The following is a 12,416-nucleotide window of genomic DNA, read 5'->3' on the forward strand; positions in this document are numbered from 1 at the left end:
GCATTGAAGTACTCACTTTGATCGAGCATGATTCCATTCCGGTACCAAGCGACACTGGGAGCCGGCCGGGCCTCCTTCACCAGGCACTGGAGGCGGAGCTGCTTGCCAGCGACGGCAACCACTGGTTCCCCAATTATTCCTCCCAAGATGCTTATGCTGGAGGGGGAGACTGTGATGAGGGTATATATTAGTCAAGGAGTTGCCAAAGTGATAACTTGAACTGACATAAAATAAGGGGTGAGGTTGGTGAATTGTTTGGATCTAATAACAAACTCTTGAAAGGTTGCCTAAATGATAGATTGAACTGATATATAAAAGGGTAAGGTCAGTGCATTGTTAGGGTCATAGTATTATTATTATTATTATTATTATTATTATTATTATTATTATTATTACTTGATAAGCTACAGCCCTAGCTGGAAAAGCACGATGATGTAAGACCAGAGGCTCCAACAGGGATAATAGCCCAGTGAGGAAAGGAAAAAAGGAAAAGTGAAAGTATTTGAAATGTTACCTAAGTGATAGTTTGAATTGGCATAAAATAAAGGGTAAGGCTAGTGTACTGGTCAGATATAATAATAAGCACTTGAAAAGTTGCCTAAATGATACCTTGAACTGAGGTTAGTGTATTTTTTTATTCTGATACCATGTATCTGAAAGGTTGCTTAAGCGATAGCTTGAACTGTCATAAAATAAGGGGAAAGGTTGGTGAATTTGTTAGTGCATTGTTTGGGTCGAATATCAAGTATTTGAAAGGTTGCTAAAGTAGGAGACCCAATTACTAACAAGGAAACAAGGAAGAAAGAAAATAAACCATATGAGAAGTAATGAGGAAACAATAATATTAAGTAAACGGTCATTAATTCCTCTTTTTATGGTACTGTGGATACCCTGAAATTATAGTTTGTATAAGAATATGTAGCATATACAAATTATGAATATATATATATATATATAATATACTGTATATATATATTATATATATATATATATTAAATATGTGTTATATATATATATATATATATATGTATGTATATGTATGTTCAATATATATGTTTAAATATAATATATACATACACACACACACACACACATATATATATATATATATATACATATATAAATATATATGTATATATATACATATATATGTGTGTGTACATGTACACATGATATATATGTATATGTATATATATATATATATGTGTGTGTGTGTGTGTGTATATACATACATATATATATATATATATATATGTGTGTGTGTGTGTATTTATATCTGATTTTACATTGATTTATAAATGACTAAAAAGCCTCTACCATAATCTTGACTTAGAATATAATATCTCCTATCAAATATTAACATATATTACTGCAGCCAACAAATATTTCAGGATTGTTCAAACTTTCCCCAAATGGCCCCGAACGTCGGCAATGGCAATCCCTATTGTACTCAAGTAGGTACTGGATCATTGTGCAGTGTTATCGCAATGAAAAACAAACAACTGCAATAAGAGAAAACTGCCTGGGTACTCATAAAAGATGACGTGTATAACAACAACATTTGTTATGTGCGTCTTACTCATTGGCGAGTTCAGTCTCTGGTTTTGTCTTCTTTTTACGCGTTCTATTTTGTTTCTGATTCATTTTGGTTTGAGGATTGTGCTGATAGAGATATTAGCATTAACGCATATGAAATCTGAGAATTTATCCACACACACACACACAAATATATATATATATATATATATATATGTATATATATATATATATAAATATAATATATATATATATATATATAAGAGCCCTCAATATTTGCAGTCCGGAATATATTGACAAAGAATTTAGAAATATGTATCAAATAGGTTTTCAAAAAAATGTTAGAACACAAGGCATAGACAAAAGCTTGGTACTTGCGAGAAAATCTTTTTATTCGCCCAGAAGGAATAGGATTAGTAAACCCAATTTTCTGTCCGTACCATACCACCCCAATTTTGAGTCTGTAATCGTTCCTCTTAGGATTTTGCGGATTTATACTGAATTTTATAATCGGAATACTATTGGCAGAAATCTAATTTGTAACACACCTGGCAGTGAAGAGGGTATAGTTTTTAAGATACCGTGTACATGTGGACATTTTTATATTGGACAATCTCGAAAATCATTAGATAAACAAATTTTAAATCATAAGTATAATATAAGAACAAAAACAAAAGTAATGCCATTTGTGTACTTAAAAGTACATGTAGTTATCCAGTAGATTAGCAATATTTACAAATTTTGTTTAAGAATACAGATTTTATAGAGAGGAATGTCAGTGAAGCAGCATGTATATTCTATAGTAGGAATAAGAATTTTAGTTTATCTCTGGGCATATATAAATTGGATCCTTTTATCTTACACAATATAAAGTGTCTTTAAAAACTCGAAAATGTTTTTCAATGGTTTTTTGTTTTTCGATTTTGGCTTGTTTTATTTACTTTAGTGCTTGTGAAACGTTCCATTACTTGTTTTCATGTTAATTTGTAATTTCAACTTTTTTTATCGCCAAGTTAAGTGACTTTTGCCTGTTGGGTATTAATAGTATATTTCTATCTTCTCTTTTCTTATGATTTGAAGCCTTTCTTGTATGTAAAAACGTGTGTAATATTTCTTTGCATAATAAACGCTCCAAGAAGAGGTTCAACGGTGGACGAAACTGTAGAGCATTTCTACATATAGACATCTTTCAAATTTCCCTATGTAGACTACCATATATTGAGTTATCTTCGTACTAAGGAAGATTACATCGGTGATATATATATTCATATATATATATACACATATATATGTATATATATATATATATATATAACATTTATATATATATAAAATATATATATATATATATATATATATTTATATGTGTATATATATATGTATGTATATATATACATACATATGTATGTATATATATATATATATATATATGAGTGTATGTGTGCATATGTAAATATAAATGCACCTATTTATAAAAAATTTATGATAATCTTTTTTTATATTCAACCCTAATCCTTATAATTTTAAAAATGATTCAATGAATACCTTAAAATTATTGCGCCTAAAACTTTGTCCATGACGCCATAGTTTTCAGAAAAGTTTTTCCGAAAATATCGTTAACATCACACTGAAATTTTGTTGAAAGGATGACTTCATGTTTTGTCTCCATCGTTACTTTTCTTGTGGAGTTATTCACCCATTTCTCAGCTCCAATATTGGTTCTCTTCTTTACTCATAGTTTATCAAGGACATAAGAAATGAATCATAGGATATTTCATTTCATTGGGATATGACTACTATTCTATTAGTACCTTTTGTTCTATCATTGATTTTATTTAGTATACTAGAGATCCTATATCCTAATATATAGATACACACACACACACACATATATATATATATATATATATGTATATATATATATATATATATATAGACAATAACAAATGCAGCCGTTTCTATCCAACTGTAGAACAAAGGCCTCAGATATGCTTTTATTCATATCTTGGGTTTGGCAATTTCACACACACATAAAAACACACACATAATAAAGTATAAATTTATGTATATATATATATATATATATATATTTATATACAACATATATATATATATATATATATGTGTGTGTGTGTGTGTGTGGTGTGTTTGAAATTCACGTAATCCTATATCCAAGATATTATGAATACTTTTAACATTCAGGAAATTATAATCAAGCGTCATAAAATGTAGAAAACTCCTTCCTTTTAATTATTCACATTCATAATCTTACCGACCAGTAACCTAATATACACTAAACTATCATTCGATAAAAATCTCTATGGATTAAAGCAAAACTTACATATGATTTTACAGTGCTTAGCATTTTTATACCTTGCCATCAAAGTTAATCCAATAATCTCTGCCATTAGTTCTGAATATATAAGCTTTCCATTCTGACGAAATATCACTGGATCTAATTCGGAAAATCCTTTTATATGGAATTTAGCTATCCTAGTAACTTGACCAGTGTGGGGGGGGGGGGGGTTGTTGCAGGGGTGGTTGCCGGGATCAAGGGCTTTTTAGGGGAGCCGTAGGGACGGTGAGAAGGGACTAGCATTTATGTCAATTCTAGAACAAAAAGTACAAGTTCAATCAATTGGTGTTGTGGAACACAAGTTTTCATGTCAATTTTAGAGAGGGGGCCGTAGAGAAGGGATTAGCAGATAGGTTAATTTTAGAACAATAAGTAAACGTTCAGTTAAGTGGTGTTGTGGAACACAAGTATTCATGTCAGTTTTAGAAAAAAAAAATGAATATTTAGAGGCATGTATCATTGATAATATTATAAAGCAATTAAAAGTTTAACCAATCAAAGCCTATAATTAATGTTAACTCAAAAATAAATAAATGCAAGTTTAACTAACTGGGGGAATAGCAATAATGTTAATTTTAGAAAAACATCAAAGTTTAACCGATCTGGAAATAGAATAAATGCTAATTCTAAAAAAAAAATACGAGTCAACCAACTCAATGGTTTGCATTAATTTTGATTTTGAAAATAATTATAATTCAAGCAATTGGAGGGGGCCTAGCATGAATGTTGATTGTCGAAAAAAATCAAATTAACCAACTGGAAAGTAATAATCGTCTGCAGGAATGAAAATGTCTTCAAATTCACTAGAAGCACGTTTTATAATTAGGGATTTAGTAAAATAATAACTTATTTCATGCTATTATAGGATAAAAAAAATACATGTTTACCCGACTAGAAATTAACAATCCTTTGCAGAGATGAAAACCTCTTTTAATTCACTTGCAAAATTTGTTATGATATATCTAATCCTATCTTATTTTATCTTAATCCTCAAGCATCCAGGGATTGGAGAGAGCCTCAATGAATTCATGCCATGTGCCTCTTCCCTGTACCATCTCCCTAAGCTCAACCCAATTCTAAGATCCAACCTTCCTTCGCATTACAATCAGCCACGTTTCTCTTGATCTACCACGTATTATCCTGCCCATTTAATTCAGTATCATAATAAATAAACATAATTAGAAATTCAGCATTATAATAACTTAACCAAGACAGTAACATCCTGCGCATTATCATCAGCCACGTTTCTCTTGATCTACCACCTATTCTCCTATCCAGCGGCTTTAACTTAGTATCACCAAAAAATAAATATGAGTAGAAATTTAGTATTACAAAAACTTACCCAAGACAGTAACGTCCGCTACATTATCATCAGCCACGTTTCTCCTGGTCTTTCACGTATTTTCCTGCCCCTTTAACTCAGTACCATAATAAATAAGCATAAGTACTAATATAATATTACGATAACGTACCCAAGACAGTAATGTCCTCCGCATTATCATCAGTCACGTTTCTCTTGGTCTACCACGTATTCACCTGCCCCTTTAACTCAGTACCATAGAAAATGAACATAATAGAAATTTAGCATTACAATAACTCACCCAAGACAGTAACGTTAGCTGAAGCCCAAAGGGCACTCGTTTTAGCCGTAGGACCAACTTGACACTGGTATTCCCCGTCATCCTCAAGTGTGATCCCGTGAATGACAAGGTGGTGTTCACCCTTGCTGGAGTCTCCCGAGTACGAGTATCTTGGGTAGCCCGGTACATCACGCTCAAAAGCCTGAAGGATATGAAAAAAAATCCTAAATACTTATGGCTGACATGAATAAATTCACTAAGATAGATATAGTGTATGTGTATACACACACACACACACACACACATATATATATATATATATATATGTACACACACATATATATCAATAAATATGTATGTGTATGCATATTATATATATATATATATATATATACATATATCAATAATTATGTATGTGTATGCATATTATATATATATATATAATACATATATATATATATATATATATATCGATATATATATTTATACGTATATATATAAATATATATATATATATATATATATACCAACACACACGTATAAACATGTATATACACTATATATCTGTGTATACACATACACACATATATGTCTATATATACATGTATGCATATATGAGTTATATATATATATATATATATATTTATACAAACTTACACGTACATACATTTATCTACACTATATATATGTATATATATATATATATATATATGCACATGCACACATATATGTATATACACATATATACAGTATATATATATATATATATATATATGATAAATTTTGCACATTTTTACGTGTTTTTCATATTCAAATAAGCCATATATATTTTTTTTTTTTTGATATATTAATGTCTGGATTCTCTTAACAACCTTGGGATCAGAGCCCCAGGCGAAATCTCACAAAGACAAGAGCTTGGCTCCGGCCGGGAATCGAACTCTGGTCGGCAAGCTTATATAGACAGTGACTAACCCACTTGGCCAAGTGGGTTAGTCACTGTCTATATAAGCTTGCCGACCAGGGTTCGATTCCCGGCCGGAGCCAAGCTCTTGTCTTTGTGAGATCTGGGGCTCTGATCCCAAGGTTGTTTAGAGAATCCAGACATTAATATATCAAAAAAATATATATGGCTTATTTGAATATATATATATATATATATATATATGTATATGAAGAGATTAAGCAAAACAAAAAGTTCCCATCTGTCTATCTAATATGAAAAAATGCACTCTCTCTCTCTCTCTCTCTCTCTCTCTCTCTCTCTCTCGTGTTAAGCTAATGAGCCGTGACTTTTAGTGCAATTAACAACTTTTTTGTCTTCGTTATATGAAATATATGGGACAAGTCATTCCTACAAGACCAACTTACTATATACTTTCAATTCTACTAAGATTATAGATGGAATTTTACATATATATGTTATATATATATATATATATATATGCATATATATATACATATATATATATATATATATATATGTATATATATATATATACATATATATATATATATATATATGTTATTATACACACATTTGCATAAAGTTATAGAAGTTCAAAGCAACTGTAAATAAGAAACATTTGCTAAATCATCATTAACATTTCGAAATAAAGAAAATTCTGAGAGAGCTCGTATTGATAATATTCTAGAAATGCAAAAACAAGTAACAGATGTGAATAAAGTCATATCTTCGAAAATATGTTTATCATATTTTAATCATAGTAAATTAAATACAATTTTCCCATGATTAATGGGAACAATTAATTCGCTGAAATATAAGTACAATACCAAAGAACAATTTAGTTTAAAGCTTTGTTTAATTATCCCATTGTACATTTCTATGTCATCACCACATTACTTAACTCTCCTGAGGCAATCCCTTAAGTTACTCACTCGAAACATTAGCCAAATGTTAACTATAAAGAACTAAACTTTTACCTTTCTAAATCCTGACATTTGCATTTATTTGTTCCTAAATTTGGTTATGTTTCTTTTCATTCTTTTATTTCCCAGACATCATTTTTTTTCTAACTTTCATAAAATATAGTAATGTTGCATTGGGTTCGATACCAAGAGGATTAGGTTTTGATTTCCAGTGTAAAATGGGTTAATATCTGTGGTGATATGCAGTGTCATTTCAATATATATATATACATATATATTTATATATATATACATATATATAAATATACATATGTATGTATATATATATGTATATATATGGATATATATGTATATATATAATATATCCATATATATATATATACATATATATATATATACATATATATATATAAATATACATATGTATGTATATATATATATATATATATCCATATAAATACATATATATATACATACATATGTATATTTATATATATATATACATACATATATATATATATATATATATTCTTCATTTTTTATGCATAATTGGCATGGAGTTTTTGTGGGCACAGCTGTACTATCACATCATCCATATTTGATAAGGTGCTTAGCATAATCTAAATACGTATTAGCCTTTTGAGATAATCGTTTTAGTATTTTCAGGAGTAAAATTTTGGAAATTAGGCAATGCTGGATTTAGTTACCATTAGCTTGAGCTTTTATTTATAGGCTATTGCATTGAGAATATTGGTGAATAGTGATAATTATAAATATATCACAAAAAAAGGTTATTTGAACAATGGCCTATTAAAAACAATTTGAAAATTTGGCCACGCTAAATTTACTTAACTAGGACAGATATCTTGAATATAGGCTATATCATTATAATTATTGATGAGAAGTAATAAATGGCAAAATATTACAAAAAGATGATAATGATAATGGCCTAATATAACTTCTATTCTTGAGAATTTGGCATTGCTGAATTTTGTTACCAATGACAGAAGCCTCGAGTGTAGGCTATATCATTTATAATTATTGATGAAGAGTAATAATTACCAACATAATATAAAACAATAATAATAATAATAATAATGGCCTACTAAAACTTCTTGAAATTAGGCAAAGTTGAATATACTTACCAGTGAGAGAAGCCTTGAGTGTAGGCTATAGCATTGTAAGTATTGATATATATAGTAATAATTATGGACAGATTATAAAAAGATGATAGTGATAATGTCCTACTGAAACTCCTATTCTTGAAAATTAGGCAAAGGTGAATTTAGTAACCAATGACAGATACCTTGAGGATAGGCTATATTATTATAATGATTAATGAAGAGTAATAATTTCCAACATATTACAAAAAGATAACAACGATAATGACCTAGTAAAACTTCTTTGGAATTAGGCAATGCTGAATTTACTTACCAGTGATATATACTGTATATCTTGAGTATAGGCTGTAGCATTGCAAGTATTAATAGATAGTTTTAATCATCGATCTATTATACAAAGATAATTAAGAAAATTGCATAACCAAAAGTATTCTGGCTTCCATCTGTATAGGGCGAAATCTTAACGATGTTGGGATTTTTGGAGGGATACAACGTGGTCTCCAAAAAGAAGTTTATAATCTCTCTTCATAAAGAAGGATAAGACAGGAGTCCTAGAACCTTGATCTCCAAAACCACTTCTACCCGACGTGCTAGGTTTAGCTGATCGTAATAATGGATTACATTGTTCAGGAGATCATAATACCTTGCGGCTCTTCCACGAATACTAACGCCTTTTTTACTATACATTCAGAAAAAAAACATTTTATTTACTGTTTATCATAAAACAGAAGAATATCGCAAATAAGGAAACGATGCAATAGTAAACATTGAGGAAAATATTGACAAACAACTTATTGAGAAAGTCGTCAAAGGAGTTAATAGATTATATCTTCGAGGAATCACTCGATAGTTACGTAGGGAAATATTTAACAATGAAAAGTTATGACTTTATATATGATAATATTTACCAATAAATTATGATTGTTTACGAAATCGATACTTCAAATGAATTGGGGCTTCGTTATATCTGACTTTTATTGCAACTGTCAAGAACATCTAAATTCTATGCAAAATTCTTGTTCGTTTTTATTATACACGCCCCACACCCACAGACATATACATGCATATATATATATATATATATATACACATACGTTTATATATATGCATATATAATATATAATATATATATGATAATTTTGCACTAAATTTGGCTGAGTTAGTAAGTCAATAGAACCTCAGTTTCTTGGGCTCGGGTTCAATTCCCCGGCCGACCAAAAGCTATTAACTTTGAGTTGATTTCCCCTTGGGTCCCTGATCCCGAGGTAGAGAGAATCCAGATATTTCGAAGACATAAAAACCAAGTAGGGTAGAAATTACGGTTGCCTGGATTTTACTGAAATACGGCTGAGAATGTATATTCTTTAAGGAGAACTTTCGATTAAAATCACGGTCTTTTAACAGTATAAGGAATTTCAAAATCAGTTTTCCTCTTTTCAAGAATCTTTAATTCACGTTTTCCACCGTAGCTACGATTTTTCCTACTACTTCTACATACACCTCACTGTACCCCTCCCTCCCTTTCAGTCATTCTCAATTTACAGGTGCTACGAAAAGAATTGGTTCATCGCATTTTCAACCGGGAACATCCACCCTAATATCAAGTCATTCTCTTTATCTGTATTTCACATTTAAACTTCATTGAAAGCTTTAAAGTCCGCCCATGAATGGCAGAGGCAAGGGACAGTGGCATTGCCCTATCGACCAGGACAATGCCCTAGAGACTGACCATATATGCATATGATTAGCACCAAAATCCCTCTCCACCCAAGCTAGGACCAAGGAGGGCCAGACAACGGATGCTGATGACTAAGCAGATATTAGGCTCCCTCAAACACCCCCATCCTTAACTCACAAGGACGTTGAGGTTGCAGCTGCGACCAAAAAAACTAGATTCGAACCCCAGTCTGGCGTTCATCAGTCAGGAACATTACCACATCGTCCACCACAACCCTAAATAGACAAATCTTTTAAATAGTCCGTTATTAAATTTCAGGTATAGATTTATCAAAAACTGTTCCTTGTTCGTCGTAGCAGATGTAAATGTTAAAACAATTAAGGTGAGTTTCCAATCTGGGGAATAAACTGCCACGTTTCATAACATTAATATTCATAATAGATTTAACCCTTTAATTAGATGCTCGCCTTATAAGGTATTTCAATTCAACTACATAAATTAATGCCTTTAAAGTCGTATTCATCATCATCATCATCATCATCATCTCCTCTTCCGCCTATTGACGCAAAGGGCCTCGGTTAGATTTCGCCAGTAGTCTCTATCTTGAGCTTTTAATTCAATATTTCTCCATTCTTCATCTCCTACTTCACGCTTCATAGTCCTCAGCCATGCAGACCAGGGTCTTCCAACTCTTCTAGTGACTTGTGGAGTCCAGCGGAATGTTTGGTGAATTAATCTCTCTTCGCGAGTGCGAAGTCATATTATGATAATATAATTAGTTAGTTAACTGTAAATAGGAAAACCTTCACTAACAAGTTGATTAATAACGGGAAATCTTTAATTATCATAAATTTAACATTTTTAAACGATATGAAAAAATAAATCGCACAAAAATACTGAAAGTAATATGAACAAAAATAAAGCCTTATGCAATATAAGGAAAATGAAGAGCGTGAAAATATAAATTGTCATAAGAGCTGGCAGGAAACATTTAAGACTAAAAGCAAAAGCGTACAGGAGAGAAACACCAAATCAAATTCTTTGGGCATAATTCACTTACTTCAGCCATGAATTTGAAAATGTGTTCTAAGTCGGAATTCTAGTTCATTTTTGTGTAGAAGTTAAAATGGGCTAAAGAATTCTATTTCGTGTATCTATCTGTCTTTTTTTATTTCTATATTTGTGTATATATCAGTGTGTATCAGTTTAATTATCTATTTATTGGTGTACACACATACATACACACACACACACACATATATATATATATATATATATATTTATATATATATATATATATATATTCATCATAAATAACCACGTGTTGCAGGCTCACAATTCATATATATATATATATATATGTACATATAAATATATACATACATACATATATATACATATATATATATATATACACACACATATATATACATACATATATATATATATATATACACATATATATATACACATATACAGTAAATATATATATATATATATATGTGTGTGTGTGTGTGTGTATGAGTGTGTGCATAATATGGTTCCCACTTGTGCCAAAACTTAATCACTATACGGTTATCATCTTGAAAAGAAAAAGTCCTTAATTACTAAAATGAATAAAAAGAAAAGTTACTGCAAGAATTCTTTTTTCCCAGCCTTTAATCAAACTTTGTGATAAATTGAAGTGTGCAGCTAACATAGAACTTCTGCCATAAAAAGTTGAACGAACAAATTAGAGGAAAGTACACGTTAATCATCCTAACAATTGTCCAACCATCTGGTGTATTGTTCAGTTGGTTTCATTAACTCCGGTACACTTCACTGGATGCTCTCTCTCTCTCTCTCTCTCTCTCTCTCTCTCTCTCTCTACAGTGCCATTGTCACTTTTGATATAGATGTGTGTACAATGATTAGATAACCTCTTTATCTTTTAATCACATTTACTATTCCTTTATTCATTCATTAAAAGAATACAATTTCTCTCTCTCTCTCTCTCTCTCTCTCTCTCTCTCTCTCAAAATACACCTTTTTTCCAATTCGAAAGAAAAATTATTGCTAGATTATGATACCTAGATCAAGATACTAAAAACCCTTTTTATTAGCAGCGATAAATATATCAATAAAGACAAAACGTATAATTACGAATATTGTCACAAAGCTAAAATAATTGATCAATTTCTCTTACAAATTTTTGCAAACAATTTTGAACAATCACTGGCCAGGTGAGGTTGATGCCTGTATATGCATACATGCCAGGT

At 30.5% G+C, this 12,416-nt stretch overlaps 1 protein-coding gene and 1 pseudogene across 1 annotated transcript in view; both read right to left on the minus strand.

Moving 5' to 3' along the window:
• The window catches only part of LOC137651894 (nephrin-like), a 15,962-nt gene extending 8,531 nt beyond the window's left edge, over positions 1-7,431 (minus strand). The window contains 3 exon segments of the mRNA XM_068385096.1: positions 17-169; positions 5,494-5,674; positions 7,414-7,431. Coding sequence (XP_068241197.1) covers positions 17-169; positions 5,494-5,674; positions 7,414-7,431 — 352 coding nt within the window.
• The window catches only part of LOC137652130 (nephrin-like), a 448,675-nt pseudogene that overhangs the window by 31,242 nt on the left and 405,017 nt on the right, over positions 1-12,416 (minus strand).

This window comes from Palaemon carinicauda, chromosome 13, assembly GCF_036898095.1.
Source record: "Palaemon carinicauda isolate YSFRI2023 chromosome 13, ASM3689809v2, whole genome shotgun sequence".
Taxonomy (NCBI): domain Eukaryota; kingdom Metazoa; phylum Arthropoda; class Malacostraca; order Decapoda; family Palaemonidae; genus Palaemon; species Palaemon carinicauda.